Source organism: Magnolia sinica, chromosome 17 (genome assembly GCF_029962835.1).
Source record: "Magnolia sinica isolate HGM2019 chromosome 17, MsV1, whole genome shotgun sequence".
In the NCBI taxonomy this organism is placed as follows: Eukaryota; Viridiplantae; Streptophyta; class Magnoliopsida; order Magnoliales; family Magnoliaceae; genus Magnolia; species Magnolia sinica.
In genome coordinates, this window is record NC_080589.1 from 2,547,526 (window position 1) to 2,569,557 (window position 22,032).

A 22,032-nucleotide genomic window follows, 5' to 3' on the forward strand; every position below is an offset into this window, starting at 1 on the left:
TGATGTTTGTGAGAATCGCCATATCCATCCATTTTTTTCAGCTCATTTTAGGAAGTAGACCAAAGATGAGGTGCATCAAAAATTCAAGTGGCCATACGATAAGAAAAAGTGAGGAAAGTAATGCCTACCATTGAAACGTTCCTGAGGTCCACCTTAATGTTTAGGTGCCATCCAAACCGATCATAAGGTCACTCAACTGAAAACACAAAAATCTTATACGGATAAAAAACGTCTATAGTCCTACAAATGTTTTAATGGTGGTCCTTTAATTACCACTGTTTCCTCTCGTGTGGTTCATTTGAGTTTTTGATCCACCTTTATTTTAGTCTCATAATGTATAATTAGATGAAAAAACAGATGGTCGTTGTTGATCCTAAGGCCCATTGTAATGTTTATTTTCCATCCAACCTATTGATTAGGTCATACATACCTGGATGAAGGGTAAACACAAATATCAGCTTGATCCAAAACTAATGTAGCCCCAAGAAGCTTTTAATGGTGACCGTTCAATCACCACTCTTTCCTATGGTGTGGCTCACATAATATTTGGGTCTACCTAATTTTTGGTCCCTTTGTATAAAATGATCTATAAAAATAGATGGACGGCGTAAATAAAACACATACATCATGGTGGATCCCATACGCATTTCCATGTGGTGTGTGTTACTATATCCAATCTGAGTTCAAATTTTAAGATTAAAATCCCTTGTTTTTTTCTCAGAGGAGACTTGAAATTTAAAAAATCTAACAAGTTACAGTCTTACAGATAAGCTAAAATCAGAAGCCAGATTATCATCACCCACTCATATCAGTGTATAAATACATCACCAAACTATCTTTTTTTTAATCCAGCTCTCTCCTTTCGGATAGAAGTAGAAATGGCTACCATCTCTCTCTTCATTACTCTCCCCTCCCTTTCTTTATTCACCATTTTTATAGCCTACAACCACATATGTGACCCTACATATGTTATTTGTCTCTTCATCTTGTGGTGTTAGTCATACCATGATTTCTGGATAGAGCTGAAGTTCACTTATCAATTTTCTAGCCATCTTGCGGAGTTCAAGTACAACATGATTTCCGGATGAAGAAGAAGTTTGAAGGTTGACTTTCTATTCACCTCATGGATTTCACTTGTACCATGATTTTCGGGTGGAGCTGAAGTTCGCTTATCGATTTTCTAGCCATCTTGCGAAGTTCACGTACAATGTGACTTTCAGGTGCAATAGAAAGTCGTATGGTGGATTGGTTGGGTATCTGGACATGTTTCCTTACCTTGCGACTGTTATTATATCTTGCTTATGATGAGATTGTGTTGATTAACTTGATTTTTGTATGTATGCTCATGATTATGAATTGCCCTATTTAATATATCTATTTTCATGGCTAGCAATTTGTACTGGATTATGAACGATGAGTACGCAATCTTAGAGGGTGCTCCTCACTGTGATAGTCATTGACACTATCAAACCGTAACAGTTGATGTAGGTATAAAGTGGGTCGATGCTGTTCACTGAGTTGCTAGAGCAGATTGATAGCTGAAGAGCTAGGCGGGGTCCCTACTGCCCACATCGATCCCCACCACTAGTTGATAGACTCTTGTTTTTTGCTTACCTGAACTTTGTTATTTGAGATTGTATAAGTCCTGTATGGGCGCCACATTTAGAAATTTGGTGATGATCAGAATGTTTTTATTTAACACATAGTTTATTCTAAATTTGTTGTTATTAACTCTGATTAATGACAAATAGTTCAAATTTACACTGGATTTTATAGGCTAACACTCGGGTTTTTGGGAAACGGGTTATATACTAGGATCCTAAAAACACGGGGCGTTACAACATAATGAAATAATTAGGCAAAATCTTTGACCCAAAACCCCATCTACACAACTTAGACCCAGATTCCAAGCCTAACTTTAACATTGAAGGGTCCCCTGCCCTAGCCAGGGTCTCCATTGTCATTCATTTGTGCATGTGCTCGAATCTAGGAGCTTGACAAGGGTGAACTAGATTTTTGCATCAATAGTAGCCATATGGAAAAACCTAAAGTGTTGGATGAGGTGGCATGGGTTGTAATTTTGGGCTTAAATTGGGCACTAAGGTAATTCCACATTTTCATATGTTTAGAGGGCTCCGAGCACCGATTTCAAACGAGGGGAAGACAACTGCCAAAAGCTGGATGTAACACCTCGAATTTTATGGATCGAGCACGAACTCGATCCCATATTTCAGATGTCACTTATGCTTTGCGGAAATGTGAATTAATGGTGCTTTTAATCTGATATCCGAGTAATCATAGAACTAGGCTAAACAGTGCAACATAGTTTGAAATAAATGCATCTAAAACAAGCAATATTATATATTAAAAAAAATAATGCACATATATCCAAAATATGGGGTCCACAGCTAGTGCCCAATATACAGTTCCAAAATAAACTAAAATATGTCAAATATAAAGTCTACCCAACATTTTTTTAAAAAATATTCACCGCATCCAACCAAGCGGCGGGCCGACTACAATGGCCCGTCTGATAGTTTGAAGTAGAAGAACTCCTCCATATCCATATACGCATCCTCCAAAGCGTCCAACTTAGTAACTCCCGCATCCATAGAAATGTTTGGTTGGTGTTTTAAAAACTGTCTCAGAATGGGAGTGAATGATTAACTCAGCAGTTCCATTAATTCTAAGTTACACATGTTATCAACTTAATTAACGTAAGTAATGATAAAACAGGTAAATAGGTACTTCTTAATTTTTCTTGTTAAGAGCACGAATATTATTATAAAATGACGCATAAACCTTACAATCTAGAACTCCCTTACAAGCAACTTCAACGCATATTTCGCAAATGTCAATACTTCCTCATTACGCGACTCCAACACCAAATCACAACAACCTATTCTAGTGCAATGTAATTGGCATGGATGATTAACCAAGTAGTTATTAAACCTTATTCATTCAGAATATTGGAAAAGGTAGATTACCTTCATTGTATCACTGGTTTCAACTGGATAACTAGGCTCGGAATGACTATAGCGGCTCTTTCACCCATGTCCCTTGATCTGTTTTGGGTTTATCACCCTAATCATTCATACATGGCAAGCAAGTTGTTATCATAATTGCTCAATACATACTACGGGAAGGCTCATCACCCCAACAAAAGTCGATAACTTGAACATGTTGTCTCATACTACCATGCTCGGCTCATGAGTCTTGTAGGATCATAGTGCTAACGGTTATAAGTAGAATCATTCAATGAAAACAAGGATATCCTAGATTCAATTGGCAGTTATCACACATTATGAATATAATATGATCGGTTGGGCATTAGGCTAATCTGATTGATGGGGGGGGAATTGGTAGACTGAGTGAAAGATACCTCGTTTCAACACTGAGGTCTTAGCATCGATCCTTAGCGGGGATGGCTAACAATGAAGTGTGAACTAACAGTGTTGTGTACTAACAAGCTAACAAAACAACGAGAAAAAAAAAAATCTAATTGACATGAGAGAACCTTAGTGCAATCGGCATTAGGTACAAAGCATCCTGCGTAGTCCTATTATTACCAATCGTTCGTGTTCAACCTTGGTCAATTAAATAAGTCTAGGGTGGCTGACCCAATATGGGTCACCCCTTATATGGATGATTTGCTGACTGGCCCATCATCAAGGATAATTATAATCATCAAACCAATAACTGGATAATCACTAACCACTCATACCGATATTATACATAAATCATAAAATCAGTAAGCATATTCACTCAAACATTTCATCGATCATGTGAATCATGAACTGTCTAAAAGATTTAAATCGTTCAAAAGAAAGGTTGAAAAGATAAAAAAGGTCAGAATCAAATTTTACTGACTATTTAATGATCAAATGCTGTGAGCGTGGATCGAACATGCGACCTTCGGATCTTCAGTCTGACGCTCTTCGAACTGAGCTATCCCCGCCACATACTAAAAAAATGAAAATCAAATTAACTCAGATACTCTGGTAGTATACAAGTGCAAAAAATTTACAGTGTTGGGACAATCCCAACGGTCTAATCAATGGCCTGAAAAAAATCTCATCATATGATCAATGGTAAAAAAAGATCTGAACCATCTAATTAAAGATAAAAAATGAATTAAGAATAATTCTTAAAATAATCTGAACCGTTCATAATAAAAATGCGGTGAGCATGGATCGAACACGCGACCTTCAGATCTTCAGTCTGATGCTCTCCCAACTGAACTATCCCTATAAGATATAAAATTTATTAAAATAGTATTTGTTGTCAATAAAATATGAATTTTATCTCAAAATTTAAAAAATCTTATCCTTCCAATCATATTAAACATTGCATCTCTGAGTAATGTCATAATGGGCTAGGTTGGATCCAATCATTGTTCCTTAGTTGGTCCCAGTTGTACTCAGACCCGGTCCCAGTTGTAACCTTCATAGTAGAAAACTATGTTGCCTATGGACCCAGGTATATATGGGTGGTCCCAAAATTTGAATGGTGGTTCTATTAAGTCCTATTCATTTAGAATATTAGAGAAGGTAGATTACCTACGTTGTATCACTAGTCTCAACTAGATAATTAAACTCGGAATGACTATAGCGGCTCTTTCACCTGTGTCCTTTAATCCGTTTTGAATTTATTATCCTAATTAATTATACATAATAAGCAAGTTGTTATCATCATTACTCAATACACATTATATGAAGGTTCATCACCCCAACGTAAGTTGATAACTCAAACACTGTATCCCATACCACCATTCTCAACTCATGAGTCTTGTAGGATCGCAGTGCCAATGGTTATAAGTAGACTCATTCAATGGAAAAAATGGTATTCTAGATTCAATTGGTAATTATCACACATTATGAATATAACATGATCAGGCAGGCATTAAGCTAATCTGATTGACATGGGAGAACCTTAGTACAATTAGCATTGGGTACAAAGCATCCTGGGTAGTCCTACTACTATCAATCATTCATGTTCAACCCCGGTTAATCAAACGAGCCTAGGGTGGTCGACCCAATATGGGTCACCCCTTATATGGATGATTTGTTAACTAGCCCATCATCAAGGATAATTATAACGTCAAATTAATAATTAGATAATCACTAACCAATCATACCGAGATTATACATAAATCATAAAATCAGTAAGCATACTCATTCAGGCATTTCATCGAGCATGTGAACAAGTGACAAGATTTGTAATAATAACAGAGATGTAGTCATGCTATCCTACGATAAGTAATTCACAATAAAGAATCATTAACCGAGACCCTAAGGGTCGATAAAAGATAACTTAGGAGTAATGGTCCATACCTTTTAATGGATCACCTAACTTAAGGTGCTCTGACAGTTAAGGTTTAGAAAAATATCATTGAAACCTAGAAAATCTCATAAGCTTTCGCAATACGGTATGTTCCACTTGATATTTAAATCTACTTCATTTATGGGCCTATGCTATTAAATGATTTGAAAAAAAATGGATGAAAGGCATGGATATTAAATGCATACATCAAGGTGGGCCGCACAATCTTGGGTTAAGCTAGGGCCACCCCTCATATGCTCACTCCATCCGTGGGGATATTTGACACAAGCTCTGCACCTCGATGCCAAGAGCCCCTTGTTGAATCATGACCTTTTTTGGAACATATGCTATCCATGCTATGTCAGATGGATGGATGAATTCATCGAAACATTACCTGCAAAGTATGGTATATTGAGGCGATTGTACATCAATTACAACCATCCATCTTCTATCATTTGTTTTTTTTTTAATTCATGACTAAATAAATCATGTCACCTTTTTTTCCATGTTATCTACATTGAAGAACTAAAATAATAAATAGATTAAATCTCTTGTTAAGGGGTTATTCAATTAATGTGTAACTGTTTCAATTGAGTGCACATCAAGTGTCATATTCAATCAGTGTATCAAATAACCTTAGTATTTGTTAGAATTTTAAATTCTTTTGGATTATGTTTTTTTCTAAAATTCTAACCTATCAGTTATAAGCTATTTGAGCTTGTTAATTTTTAATGTATTCAGATAATAGCTCCTAAATCATAGAGAAAAATATAAAAAATTTAAATAATAATCATATAAATAAAAAAAATTAATAGTGACGTAATGCCTTCCATTGAAAAGTTCTTAAGGCCCACCATCATGTTTCTTTGCCATCCAACTTTTTGATAAGGTCACACAAACCTGGAGGAAGAGAATATATATGTGTGTGTGTGTGCGCGCGCGTGTGCGTGTGTGTGTGGGGGGGGGGGGGGGGAAAGGTTCTATACGGTTGAGCTGTGTGGGCCCCACCATGATGTATGTTGAACATCAACAAAGTGCATTTGATGGGTCCCCTTTAAATTATGGGATATCCCAAAAGTGAGCTGTATACGGAACTCTGGTGGGCCATACCATCTAAAATCATGTGAAGACATGCCTAAAACATATAAAAGCACTTGGTGGGTCCCACCTGAAATTTGGATGCGTCTGAAACTTGATCTGACCCTTCATCCAAGTGGGACACACATAATGGATAGGCTGGATTTGTGAACCACATCTCGGTGAGCCCAAAAAATGATTATGAATGTTTTAATGGAGGGTAACCCCTCTCAACTTTTGTATGTGGTGTGGTCCACAAAAGTCACGGATTGACTTGATTTTTAAGCCATAGGCCCACTATGGAATGGTGCATCTGACTGATGGGGTAGATGTTAGACATACATCATGGTGGTGCCCACACAGCTCGATTTCATGGGGAGTTCCCATGAGCTCGACCGTATAGAACCTTTTCCATATATATATATATATATAATTGATTCAAAATTTCCGTGGTCCAGAAGAAGTGTTTAATGATCAATTATTATTGTTTCCTATGGTGTGGTCCACCTAAGACTCGAATATTCTTCCTTTTTAGGCTGATGCCATGAAATGAGATATAAAAACGGATGGATGGAGTGGATATACAATATATATATATATATATATATATATACATACATACATACATACATGAACATGATCTCCATGGTCAGGGCGGCACCGTCTTGGGTGAGACCGGGGCTGCACCTAATCTGCTACCCTTTCGCGGATGATGCAGATTGCATCGTCAGGGGCACTTCCTGCGCTCGGAAGTTAGTGGGCCCACCGTGATGTTTGTGAGAATCTGCCCTATCCATCCGTTTTTTCAGCTCATTTTATGCAGTAGACCAAAGATGAGGTGCATCAAAAATTTAGGTGGCCATACGATAAGAAAAAGTGGGGAAAGTAATGCCTACCATTGAAACGTTCCTGAGGTCCACCTTAATATTTAAGTGCCATCCAAACCGTTCATAAGGTCACTCAACTGAAAACACAAAAATCTTATGCGGATAAAAAATGTCTGTGGTCCTACGAATGTTTTAATGGTGGTCGTTTAATTACCACTGTTTCCTCTCATGTGGTTCATTTGAGTTTTCAATCAACCTTTATTTTAATCTCATAACGCATAATTAGATGGAAAAACGGATGGACGTTGTTGATTTCTCAAAAATATTAAGGTGGGCCCCACATAGCTTCCGAGCGCAGGAAGTTCCATAGACGGTAGGACACCGCCCTTCTGTGTATTCAGTTCGTCGGAGGCAGTATTTGGCAAAAATATGTAAGAGGCGGTTTTTAGTAAAATAAGAATTTCTGGTTTACGCACTCTGATTAGCACAAGCGCACGTTGAGTTGAACGACATAGAGTGCGCAAACACTCCGTGTGGCCAAACCACTGCCGTCAACCCTAATACGACTCGGGTTCGTCAAACACGTCCTACGTGACAAAAACAACCTCGACCACAAATTCAAGATCTATTACCGATTTCCTGGACTATTTCATAGTCCCAAACACATTCAAGTATAACAGATATTCATACCCGCAATTCAGAACAGTAATGGATCAACAATTCTAATCATACAGTATGTGAGCATTTGATAAACATCAACTTAACATAGATTTACACATAAGTAGAGTCTGAAGTTAAACAACAAAGAATGTAAATTGCATGTAAGAAATCATACACATCAATAAGATAGTTGAGAATCTCTTCTCAACGCCCGTAAATAGGATAATATATTACACACTAGATCATTCAGACATTTTTACAAACACTTAGGCTACATATTCCAACATACATAATGTATGTTGGTGATAACACACATTTAGACAATTCCTTTTGCCAAGGAGTTGATACACATACAACTAGCACGAATACACGACAAGTAATCATGACAAACGCATGTTCGTATTTCATACGTATACGATACTTCTACATATACAAGGAATACACAAATTTCAATATAGCTCATACATATCAGGAACACAATATAAACGTCACATTTAGCATGTGAAATTGCACCCACAACAATAATAAACCATTATCTGACATTAAAATCCTTGAAAACCATAACCTATACGAATATAGTCCGCACCTTAAACCAGAAAGTGCGCAACAGATCTGATTCAGACAATAAGTCTTCGTCAACGGCGACTAGATAACCTAAGGCATGAATAAAAGAGCTACATCAACACTTAGACTATTCTAAGCTCCAAAACAGGTTAGAGTTTGATTGACTTACCCAAGAATGAACTTAGAATCGCCGGAATAACGATTCAGAAGTGATGGTTTAGGTACGCAGAGTAACAGGGAAGAATCTCAAGATGATTCACCAACTTCTCTCTCACTTTTTCTCTCTTTTCCTCTCTCTCTCTTAGCTAGGGTTTAGGAAATTCGTATGGAATTTGAGAGTGAGGGTTTAAGGTCTTTATATAGGCCTAAAAATGATGAAAATAGCCCCATGGCCAAGGTATACTTAGGTTATAACCAAATCGGGTCTATTTCGATCCAACGGAGCGCTTCTGGTGGTCCATTTTCCACGTACGATCGGACTTAAGCTCACTGACCATGGATCTAGTTCAGGCTGAGTTTTAGTGCCGATCAGATTTATATATCGCTCATAGCGTACCAATCTCAATTCAACAGTCACCGAAACTCGATCAGGTCCACCGGCAATATGACATGCCTGGGCCATCTTCCCTGATCCGAAGGTAAATTTGGGCCAGAATCCAACGGTCAGATTGCTTAAAATCGTCGCGCAAGCGACACGACTCAGATTTCATAAATCCATATTTAATTTCCCACCTTTCTCACACTCTTCACTCCGAACTCAAGCAAATCGATTTAGGACATCATCTGGACTTAATTTCTGAGGTGATGGTCAAGCCCAACAAGACGATCATAATTATCTAAGATCATCGCTATCGGACTTCGGACGCGCGGTCCAGGTCCGATACAAAGTTTCCAAGTACTCCCGAGAGCAACTGGATTTAGCGTTGAATCCTAGATTTCAGGGTAACATAGCGCTAACGATTCTACAGGTTTTGAGCCTTGCAGATCAAATTTAAAGTGATTGGTGTTAATTCACAAGCAATCGAGTTTAGCGCTAATTAACCCATAAATAACTTCTAAAGAATTTGAGGTAGTACTCGGGTCTTTGCACGAAATTTTTCGGCTCATTACAATCTACCCTCCTTAAAGAAAAAATTTCATCCTCGAAATTCGTACCTTCTCATACTCCTCAAGGATCTGAAGGTAATTCTTTCTAACATCAGCTTCAGTCTCCCAAGTAGCCTCTTCTTCACTGTGATGCGTCCACAGTACTTTCACAAGAGGGATAACCTGGCTACGCAATACCTGCTCCTTCCTGTCTATGATATGTGTCAGTCGCAGTACATATGTGGCATCCTCACTCAACTGCACCTGCTCCCAGCTGATAATATGCGAAGGATCAAGAACGTACTTCTTCAGCATAGAAACATGAAATACGTTATGCACGCCCACGAGTGGTGTGGGCAAAGTAAGGCGGTACGCTACCGCTCCCACTTGATCCAGTATTTGAAATGGACCAATAAATCTTGGCGTGAGCTTTCCCTTCTTACCAAACCGCAGGACTCCCTTCATAGGAAAAACCTTAAGAAATACATGGTCTCCAACCTCAAACTCAAGCGGTCGCCGCCTCGTATCAGCGTAACTCTTTTGCCTGCTTTGGGCTGTCAGAAGTCACTAATTAACCCACAAATAAGTTCTAAAGAATTTGAGGTAGTACTCGAGTCTTTGCACGAAATTTTCTGGGTCATTACAGGGATATCCCAAAAGTCAGCTGTAAACGGAACTTTGGTGGGCCATACCATCTAAAATCATGTGAAGACATGCCTAAAGCATATAAAAGTACTTGGTGGGGCCCACCTGAAATTTGGATGCGTCTGAAACTTGATCTGACCCTTCATCCAAGTGGGACACACATAATGGATGGGCTGGATTTGTGAACCACATCTTGGTGGGCCCAAAAAATGATTATGAATGTTTTAATGGAGGATAACCCCTCTCAACTTTTGTATGTGGTGTGGTCCACAAAAATCACGGATTGACTTTGATTTTTAAGCCCTAGGCCCACTATGGAATGGTGCATCTGACTGATGGGGTAGATTTTAGACATACATCACGGTAGGGCCCACACAGCTCGATCTCATGGGGAGTTCCCATGAGCTCGACCATATAGAACCTTTTCCATATATATATATATATCGATTCAAAATTTTCATGGTCTAGAAGAAGTTTTAATGATGAATTATTATTGTTTCCTATGGTGTGGTCCCCCCGAGACTTGAATATTCTTCCTTTTTGGGCTGATGCCATGAAATGAGATATAAAAACGGATGGATGGAGTGGATATACAATATATATATATATATATATATATATACATACATACATACATACATGAACATGACGTGCGCACCTTTGCACACGTGCCATGGGTGTCTAATCTGAACGGTCCATGTGATGCGGAATCCCATAAAACCCCATGCATTAAATTTTCACCCCGATATAATATTCTGGTGGGCCATAGCAAAGAGAAATGCAAATCAAGGGAGGAAACTGTTTTCATTTCTCATGGCCCATCAAAGTTTTAGATCAAAGTAAAACTTGGGCGTAAGGGGTTTCAGGAGGTTCTGCTTCACATGAACGGTTCAGATTTTGGATCCACATCACGTATGATGGGTTCTCAAAAAAGTTCGTACGTAGTACGTACGAACTAGTTCGCAGGTGAGCGTTTCCGTGTGTGTGTGTGTGTGTGTGTGTGTGTATATATAACACACATGAACATGATCTCCATGGTCAGGGCGGCACTGTCTTGGGTGAGACCGGGGCTGCACCTAATCTGCTACCCTTTCGCGGATGATGTAGATTGCATGGGCACTTCCTGTGCTCGGAAGTTAGTGGGCCCACCGTGATGTTTGTGAGAATCTGCCCCATCCTTCCGTTTTTTCACCTCATTTTAGGCAGTAGACCAAAGATGAGGTGCATCAAAAATTCAAGTGGCCATACAATAAGAAAAAGTGGGGAAAGTAATGCCTACCATTGAAACGTTCCCGGGGTCCACCTTAATGTTTAGGTGCCATCCAAACCGTTCATAAGGTCACTCAACTGAAAACACAAAAATCTTATGCGGATAAAAAAACGTCTGTGTCCTACGAATGTTTTAATCGTGGTCGTTTAATTACCACTGTTTCCTCTCGTGTGGTTCATTTGAGTTTTCGATCAACCTTTATTTCAGTCTCATAAAGTATAATTAGATGGAAAAACGGATGGACGTTGTTGATTTCTCAAAAATATTAAGGTGGGCCCCACATAGCTTCCGAGCGCAGGAAGTTCCGTAAGCACAGTAGGACACTGCCCTTCTGTTCATTCAGTTCGCAGGAGGCATTATTTGCTAAAATACGTAAGAGGCGTTATTTAGTAAAATAAGAATTTTCGGTTTACGGACTCTGATTGTAGTTAACCATGATGTATTTGTTTTATCCACACCTTTCATACATTTTTTCAGTACTTTTTATGGCATTACGCTAGAAAAGAGGCAGATCCAATTCTCAAGTGTACCACACAACAGGAAACAGTGGTGATTGAACGGTAATACTTGAAAACTTCCTGAGGCCCACTGTAATGTTTATTTTCCATCCAACATGTTGTTTAGGTCATACATACCTGGATGAAGGGTAAACACAAATATTAGCTTGATCCAAAACTAATGTAGCCCCAAAAAGTTTTTAATGGTGACCGTTCAATCACCACTCTTCCCTATGGTGTGGCTCACATAATATTTGAGTCTACCTAATTTTTGGTCCCTTTTATAAAATGATCTATAAGAATGGATGGACGGCGTAGATAAAACACATACATCATGGTGGGTCCCACACGCATTTCCACGTGGTGTGTGTTACAATATTCAATCCGAGTTTGAATTTTTAGAATAAATCCCATGTTTTTCTCTAAGAGGAGACTTGATATTTTAAAAAATCTAACAAGTCACAGTCTTACAGATAAGCTGAAATCAGAAGTTAGATTATCATCACCCACTCATATCAGTGTATAAATACATCACCAAATTCTTTTTTTCTAATCCAGCTCTCTCCTTTGGGATAGAAGTAGAAATGGCTACCATCTCTCTCTTCGTTACTCTCCTCTCCCTTTCTCTATTCACCATTTCTACAGCCTACAACCACATATGTGACCCTACACGTTATGCCGAACTGGGCCACAACATGGCCGACTTTTCCTTCTGCGATAAATCCCTACCGTACGATGTTCGTGTCAAGGACTTAGTCGATAGAATGACGGTCGCTGAGAAAGTGCAGAATCTCGGCCACAGAAACAATGGGGCCCACCGTCTCGGTCTACCAAAATACAATTGGTGGTCAGAGGCGTTGCATGGCGTCTCCAACGTCGGATCCGGGACCCATTTCAATCAGACCGTCCCTGCTGCCACGAGCTTCCCAACCGTCATTCTCACAACGGCATCCTTTAATGAGACGCTGTGGAAAACCATAGGCCAGGTAAGAAAATGTTACATGGCGGCACGGATCTAGATGCAGTTTTGGAATTTGGATTTTGAAAAGTTCATTTTAGAATTACATTTTGATTCTGAATTTTCTTGATGTTTGTAGGTTGTGTCTACTGAGGCTAGGGCCATGTACAATGTAGGGTTGGCTGGTTTGACATTTTGGAGCCCTAACGTTAATGTGGTGAGGGACCCACGTTGGGGACGGACGACAGAGACGCCTGGCGAAGATCCGTTTGTAGTGGGCCGCTATGCTGCTAACTACGTGAGAGGCCTGCAGGACGTCGAGCGCTGTGATGATGTGGATGACTTGAATTCTAGACCACTCAAGGTCTCTGCATGCTGCAAGCACTATGCTGCCTACGACGTGGATGCTTGGCTCACCGTCGATCGCTACCATTTCGATGCAAGGGTAATGATCTCTAAGAGTGGCCCACCTGTTTGAATAAGGGACATGGGCAGTGATACCAGCTAGGTGTACATGAGTCGAGTCGACTCGGCTCGGCCACTACCTGACCCAACTCAAACTCGGCTCGGCTCGGTCCTCGATCCTCACTAGTCAGCTCGGCTCGGTTCGATCAACATCTCGGGCCAGTTCATGCCAAGTTTGAGCCAAGATCGAGCCAAGTTCGCATGTGCGGCATTTTCACAAATACTTGAACTGCACATTTAAATTCTCACTGTATGTAAAATAACATCAGTGACTTTGCAGGTATTTCATCATTATCAAAGTAACCGGGTCACCGAATTGGTTCGATCCGTGTTCAATCCGAGTCAAGTTGAGCTCGGCCAAGCTCAAACGTGGTTCGAAATTTTTTCAAGCTTAAAAAATGAGCTCGACTCAACTTAAACTCAGTTTCAAACCGAGTCAAATCGAACTTTTTCGAGTCGAGTCGAACAAGCTAACTGAGCTAACTCAGTTCTCGTACAGCCCTAGATACCACAGCCCATAAGCAATCTACTGTCAATTCCATCAATTATAAGTGGGGCCCACTATTATCTAAGTTATTATAAATTTTTATTAAATGTTAATTATGTTATTATTATCTTTTTAAAGGTGACTGAACAAGATATGGTGGAGACATTTCTTCGTCCTTTTGAGATGTGTATCAAAGAAGGGGATGTTAGCAGCGTCATGTGCTCATATAACCGCGTGGATGGCATTCCAGCATGCGCGGATCCAAAGCTGTTGAAACAGACGATTAGAGATGAGTGGGATCTTCATGGGTAATGAAAATCAAACATATCAAATCCATTTATTAGATACAACATGAATTTTATGGTAGACCCTTTTAAAATCAATTGGATTGGATGGTTGTTTGATCAACGGTTAGGATTATCTGATAAATAATCTGTATTGGAGCCAACAAATTGATGGGTATGATTGTTTACTGGAACAATTGTTCCATAAACGATCTCAACCATCCATTTTATAAGCTAGATATTGGATGGTCAGATCCATCCAATTAATATGATTTTTTTATAAGCTAACTGACAGCCCAGATTAATTGTGTTTTTTTTTTTTTTTTCATAATTTACTTTGATCTGATTGATCATCCAAACAGGTACATTGTTTCGGACTGTGATTCGATTCAGGTCATGCACGACAATCATAGATGGTTGAACGAAACGCAAGAGGAAGCAGCTGCCCAAGTTCTCCGAGCTGGCAAGCACCCAATCGCCCATGTGTCCTTTGAATTTTGATTTTTCTAATTTTTACTTTTAATACTAGGGAAAAAGGGATTGGTCATGCTATCTTTAATTATCAATCGCGTCCGTCCATTCGGCCTTGACTCGAATCGACCCATTAGGCGAATGGGCGAGTTTTGACTCATCATGTCCTGACGTGAGTTGTGACTCATCATGTCCTGACTTGAGTTGTGACTCACCGAGTCAGGGCTTACTCAGTATATCTGACTGTATCATGAGGAATTTTAGAATCCGAGTTAACTCGGACGAGTTGTATCAGACACATCAAAGTCCTAAAAAGCATTGGCCCACCATTAGAGGTGGGCATCGAGTCGAATCGGACTAGATTGGGTCCAACTTGACTCGATCTGGTTTTTAAAAAACCTAACTCGAACTCGATTCGATTCGAGACCGAGTCCAGCAGGGCTGACAACCGAGTCCGACTCGGTTTGGGAAACCGAATCAAGTCGGATCGAGTTGAGCCTAGCTGGAGAGAGAGGGAGAGAAAGGAGGAGAGAAAGAAGGACATGTGGGAAACCGGGAGAGAAAGAAGGAGAGGAGGGAAATCAGGAGAGAAAGGAAGAGAGATGGGTTGGTGCCTCCTTCGGGTAGGGAAAGATGGGTTAGGGTTTGTTCAGTTCGGGACGGGTAGACAGATGTGTAGTAAAAAGTAAAAAAATATATGTAAAAAACTTATAAGATCTGACTCGATCCAGTCAGATCCTATATATAAGTTTTTTGCATATATGTTTTTTACTTTTTACTACCCATCTCTCTACCCGTCCCGAACCGAACGAACCCTAACCCCTCTTTCTCTACCCGAAGGAGGCGTCACACCCACCCATTTCTCCTCCTTTCTCTCCCTCTTTCTCTCCTGATTTCCGTCCTCTCCTTCTTTCTATCCTCCTTTCTCTCTCGGTTTCCCACATCTCCTTCTTTCTCTCTTCCTTTCTCTCCCTCTCTCTCCCTAGACTCAACTCAATCTGACTCAATTTTCCAGACTGAGTCGGACTCGGTTTGGGTCAGACCAGCAAGGATTTGGATCAGATCGAGTTAGACCTACTGGACTCGGTCCCAGATCGGATCGAGTTCGGGTTAGGTTCTTGAAAAATCGGATCGAGTCGAGTTGGACCCAATCCGATCCGACTCAACTCGATGCCCACCTCTAGTGGAACCCTTGATTGTGGTGCTCACATTGATATATGTTCCTTAAATCCACACCTTCCAACTGTTTTCAAAGCTCATTTTAAGGCATGATCCCAAAAATGAAGCATGCCAAAATCTCAGGTTGACCACACTACAGGAAGCAGTCATGATTGAATCCCCACTATTAAAAACCTCGTACAATCCACCTAAATATTTATTTTCCATCCAACCTGTTGATAAGGTCACAAATAACTACATGAAGAGACCACCCATATATCATCTTGATCCAAAGCTTCCCACAAGAAGTTTTTAACAGTGAATCACTACTTTTTCTGTACTATTGTTAATCCGATGGTTGGATCCACTGTATTTTTTGAATCATGCATTAAAATAGGTTTTCAATGTAGATGGTGTGGACTTAGTCATATACATTATGTTGTTGATGTATTAGATCTTTCAAATATAGAGTTATCATTGACCGATCATTCGATGCTATCAAGAGCTATTTGATGCCATTGAGAAAATTCAGAATTCACTTGTTTCATCACAGTTGGCTGCACTCACTACCCAATTGGCAGCCACGTGGCATCTGAAATTTCATTTTATTATTATTTGTAGGGTTGGATTTGGACTGCGGTGATTACTACCCAAAATACACTCTACCAGCTATCAGAGAAGGGAAGGCCAGAGAGGGTGACGTGGACAAGGCGTTGAAGAACCTTTACATGGTTCTGATGAGATTGGGGTATTTCGATGGAAATCCTGCATACGAGTCGCTTGGGAAAGATGACGTGTGCACAAAGGAGCATATCGAGCTGGCAGCTGACGCAGCTCGGCAAGGTATCGTTCTCCTCAAGAACGAGAACAACACCTTGCCCTTGGACCCCACCAAGTACAAGAAGATCCTCGTGACGGGCCCACACGCCAATGCCACCACTGCCATGATCGGCAACTATGCTGGTAATCTCCTTTTAATCTACCAATCCAAACCGTCCAATCTTCTGGCCCGAAAGGCAGATGGTCCATCTATGCCCATTTATGAACCTACGTGTTTTATTTCTATTTTACTTTTAACCATATATTTGATAGGCAGGTAATAGACGGTTAGGATTTTCTGATCGTTCTGATTTTAAACATGTATGATGAGTCAGCACCACGGTTGACTTGAATGTAAACAGGAGATCAAACGGTCAGGATTGATTGTGAAAAGAATCCAATTTTGATGAATGACTATTGAACGTCCGCTCTTCCTATTGAACGGGACTGATCATGAATGCGCAAAGTGGGTCCTCAGTTATTTTAACGTACGCACTATGCGCAGTGTGCCACTAACATGGTCTTTTTGATATCTGTTCGTCGCAGGCATTCCATGCCGGTACGTCACACCCGTTGAAGGATTCTCCTCGTACGGGGAAGTGCATCTCGCCAGGGGCTGTTATGACGTTAAGTGCACGAATTCGTGGCTGATCCACTTCGCCGTAGATGCAGTAAAGAATGAAGATGCCAGCATCATTTTGGTCGGTCTAGATCTGTCCATTGAGGCCGAGAGCAGGGATCGGACGGATCTCCTCCTTCCAGGTTACCAAACCGAGCTGATCAACAAAGTTGCCGATGCCGCTGCTGGTCCAGTCATTCTCGTGATCCTCTCTGCAGGAGGTGTGGACATCTCCTTCGCTAAGAACAATCCCAAGATCAAGGCCATCTTGTGGGCCGGATATCCGGGCGCTGAAGGTGGACAGGCGATCGCAGACGTTGTTTATGGAAAATACAATCCTGGTAAGTGTTCAACCATTCACTTTCAATAAATGGACGGTTAGGATTGCAAGTGGTGGCTCAGATCATTTTCTCTGGCATGAGATCCAAGCCGTCCATCCTCTTCGTTCTATCATTTTGATTCTCCGCCACAAAAATTAGGCCATGTATAGAGCTGGGCATCGCGTCAGACCAAGGACCAAGTTAGGGCTGACCCGAGCTTGACTTGACTAGCTATCGAGTCCAGCATGTCTGAACCGATCTGAATCCAGGTTTGGCTTGGACTAATCTGAAACGAGTCTGACCAGTAAAAAAGTACTGAGTTGGTTCGAGTTTGCACCAATTTGGATCGAGAGATGAAGAAGGGAGTCGGCTTGAGAACGAGTGAGTTTGTCTGGATCAAGTTTCGTGTGAAGTTAGGTCGAGTTATTGTGTAAGTCGAACTCGACTCAGTTTGAGTTCGGACTGGGCAAAGCCTATTTGGTACAGACTACTCACCCATTCGGTTCGGGTCGAGTCAGGTCCAAACGAGCTGGAAAACTCAACTGTTGCTGTTGTTGTGGTGGACCTGAATTTTGGGTCTCTCTGATTTTTTGACCTCCGCCCAAACAAATGAGGACGCATCTGATGAACGGTCTGGATTTTATCCATATATTGCATGGAACCCATTTTCATTCGTTTCCATTATATTTACTATTTTTGAACATTTTTATCAGGTGGGAAACTACCACTTACATGGTACAACGCGGACTACGTAGACCAACTACCCATAACATCCATGAGACTCAGGCCAGTCGATGAACTGGGCTACCCAGGCCGAACCTACAAATTCTACAATGGTTCGACGGTCTACCCATTCGGTTACGGCCTCAGCTACACTCGCTTCAACTACAACCTAAAGTGCGACTCTCAAAATTCCATCACCCAGCTACTGGCCCCACACCAACATTGCCATGACATGCTCTACACGCCTAGCACGGACGCACCACCATGCCCGGCCGTCGTGATCGACGATCTAGATTGCAGCCACAACGTCGAAATCGTTTTTGAGGTGAACAATATCGGTGATGTGGATGGGACCCACGTCGTTTTGATCTACACACAGCCACCCAAGCACTACGTGGGCTTGCCGTTGAAACAGCTGGTCTCATTCGAGAGAGTGTTCGTAAATGCCGGCGAGTCTCGGAAGAGGAAGATTTCTTTGAACGTGTGTAAGAGCTTTGCGGTTGTGTCGCACACGGCCTACACCGTTCTGCCGTATGGGGAACATACGGTCGTGATTGGAGATGGTGATGAGGCCCTTTATGTTCCTGTCCACGTGGATTTTTCGTATTAGGAGATTGGTTTGGAGAGAATGTATTTTTATGGGTTTTTTTTTTTTTTTAAAAAAAATTATATATATGCTTTTTGTGGTGTTCAACAATGGGTTGAACGGTTAGGATTTGTTTTCACATTTCTGTTTTTAAGGCAATAAAAGAGATGCATTTAGGCTAACTTACAAATGCACTTACATGCACTTAAATACACGTACATGCATTGGATGCTTTGAACTCAAACACTTACAAATGCTCTTATACACTAAAGGTGCACTTATATGCATTGGATGCATGTCTATTATGGATGGATATTACCTTATGTTACATTTCTTACTGGTTTTCGATGGACTACTAACAAGGGATTGGCTACTTTCTTGGGCTCCGCGTGATTTTTATATGAAATCCACTCGTGTGTCATCTCAAGCTTAGAACCTAGGCTCAAAAATCACCCTCTCGCAATTATTTCCCTTGGTGTGGCCATTTCTCTCCCAATTATTTCCTTTGGTGTGGCCATGGTCCGCCTGACATGGACCAATAAAATATTGCCATATTTTGACATTATGGGACTAATATTGGCATAAAACTTACTCTTGCTCAAGATTATCTTCTTTGATCTTCCTTAACGAGAAAATGAATTAAAAAATGCCTCTTGGCCATGTTTATTGTACTAATTAATGATGTAGTGTGTTTGGTACAACTATAAGAGACCCACTTAAAGAATAGAGATCTTATTACATATTTGGCAAAGATACTCTTAATGACGTTTGGAGACTATGTAGTGTTTGAAAAGATTCTGAATATCAAAGGATCGGACCGATACCTAAGCGAACCCACTGCAAATTGGACCCAAGTCTAGAGAGACAGATACATTAGTCGAATGATTCAGTCCCAACTTGTGGTTGAATCGAAATGAAGAGAATGATAGAACTAGATGGAGAATCCGGCTAGGCTGTTCTAATGTCAGATCCCTATTAGTAAACCACACTATTATATGGTGAATAACAATTAAAAGCTTTTAAGGTCACAAAAGTTTTGTACCAAGCTAATCTTTCTATTTTGCCTTCAGCCGGTTGTGTTAAATCTTCTCTATGGATTGAGTGACAAATAAACATTACGGATAGTCTTACAAAGGGCCTTGGAAAGTTAATTTTTAATGATGAATGTTCAATCATCGTTGGTCCACTTGAGGTTTGGATGTGCTTAATTTTTGGGATGGCGTCCTAAAACAAGATGGTAAAAGTATACAAAATATAATCAAGGTGCACGGTAAGGGTAACACCCACTAATCTGTTACCCTGGTAACACCTAATCTGCACCAATGTATTGTACATACACTGTCTACTTAGATTTTAGAGTTCATTTTAGGACATGGTCCTAAAAATAAGGTAAATCCAAATGTCAAGTGGACCACACTATAGGAAACACGATGATTGAACGCCCACCATTAAAAACTTTTTAGGAGAAAATGCCAAATCAGCTTTATCCAAAACATATGTTGTCTTTGAGAAATTTTCAACGGCAGGAACTGTCTCATTTTTGGGCTCATGTATATCTTAAAATCATATGAAAAAATCGTATGAAACAATAGATAGACGGTGTTGATAAAATGGGTGGGGCGCACCTGTTCAGTCAGATCGTTGTGGTCCATTGATTGTGGCCTGATATTTGTTCCAGATAACCATCATGGTGTGGCCCACCGTTCCTTCGTGGCACTGATGTCCCACAGCAATGGCATGTTAGCCGAAAACATGGTACGGTAATGCAGGTGACAGAAGAGCTGATTTGAGGCGCACGTGGGAACTTGCTGCAAATGAGTGGTATCTGGACCGTTCATCAGATGTGGCCCACATATAAGATGCCTTGAATTAGTTTGTTCCACTCACGAGGTGGGCCATAACACATGACAGAGATAGAAAAGATGGCCCACATTCTACCGTCAGTACATGCGTGGAGGAATAGCTTGGTTTTTTGGACGCGGATTGGGTACTACTTCAGTCGTCCCTAGCTAGGAATGGACGGGGGATCTGAGGGGCCACCATGATGTATGCATTTATCCATACCGTCCATCAATTTTTAAATATCATTTTTGGATAAAAACTCAAAAAATAGGAAGTTTTGAGGTCTAAGTAGACCACACAGTGTGCATTGAACATATACCATTAAAAACTTTTGGGGGGCCACGGAAGTTTTGGATCAAGCTGATATTTATCTTTTAGCTTTATCCAGGTGTGTGTGACTTTATGAACAGGTTCGATGGAAATTAATCATCAAGGTGGGCCCGAGGAAGTTTTCAACGGTTGGTTTCATTATCACCGCTTCCTGTGGTGTGGTCCACTTGAGCCTCGTACCTACCTCGTTTACGGGCTTGCAGCCAAAAATGATGTGGGAAAATGTATGGACAGTGTGGATGTATGGTGGACCCACAGAGGAAATGTAGGTTACTAGCTAGTGACAGGCGGGGTAGTAACCAATCCATGTCGGATTAAAGGCCATTTACACGGGGAGCGGATTAGTTACTGCCGGACCTTACACGACACCGTGCGTCCCTCACAGTGGGGCCCACATTTTTGTATATATTATATATCCACGCCGTCCATCCATTTTTCCAGATTATTTTATAGTATGGACCCAAACTTGAAGCAGATAAAATTTCTCATGTGGACCACACTATAGAAAAAATTGGTAATTAAACTCCCACCATTAAAAACATCCTACGGCCCATCGTAATAGCCACCATAATTTTTATTTGCCATCAAACCTGTTGATAAGGTCACAAAGATCTGGATGAAGGTAAAAAAAGGAAAAATAAGATTGATCAAAAACTTTTGTGGCCCACAAGAAATTTCTCATGGTCAATCACCACTGTTTATTGTTGCATGGTCCACCTGAGATTTGGATCCACTCAAATTTTGGGCTCATATCCTCAAATGAGCTGGAAACATTAGTGGACGGCGTAGATATACAATACGAACATCAAGGTGGGCCCCACAGTTAGGGCCGTACCGTGTACGATGAGGCCGGGCTGCACCCCATATACACCAACTGGAATTAGATTTTTTGCCTTTTTGGACAATTTTATGATCTTTGATGGACAGCTAAAACAGCAATCTGTAATTATTTTAGAGCTATCATGATAAGACCAAAGACAAAACACTTACGATTAGAGCCTATCCAAAGCTGTATATAAATA

General features: G+C 40.6%; 1 protein-coding gene across 1 annotated transcript; it reads left to right on the top strand.

The window, feature by feature from the left end:
- The first annotated feature begins 12,545 nt into the window (after nt 1-12,545).
- Nucleotides 12,546-19,103, top strand: LOC131231322 (probable beta-D-xylosidase 2). The gene is made up of 7 exons (XM_058227482.1): nt 12,546-12,934; nt 13,046-13,351; nt 13,997-14,166; nt 14,505-14,605; nt 16,393-16,734; nt 17,137-17,550; nt 18,243-19,103. Exons 1-7 carry the CDS (start codon nt 12,644-12,646, stop codon nt 18,860-18,862), a joined length of 2,244 nt encoding a protein of 747 aa, XP_058083465.1. The 5' UTR covers nt 12,546-12,643; the 3' UTR covers nt 18,863-19,103.
- Nucleotides 19,104-22,032: the final 2,929 nt, after the last annotated feature.

Coding starts and splice junctions, on each gene's coding strand:
- LOC131231322 (XM_058227482.1), top strand. CDS start 12,644: ATGGCCGACTTTTCCTTCTGCGATAAATCCCTACCGTACGATGTTCGT. Junction 16,735..17,136: donor CATGATCGGCAACTATGCTG/GTAATCTCCTTT, acceptor TGTTCGTCGCAG/GCATTCCATGCCGGTACGTC. Junction 17,551..18,242: donor TTATGGAAAATACAATCCTG/GTAAGTGTTCAA, acceptor CATTTTTATCAG/GTGGGAAACTACCACTTACA.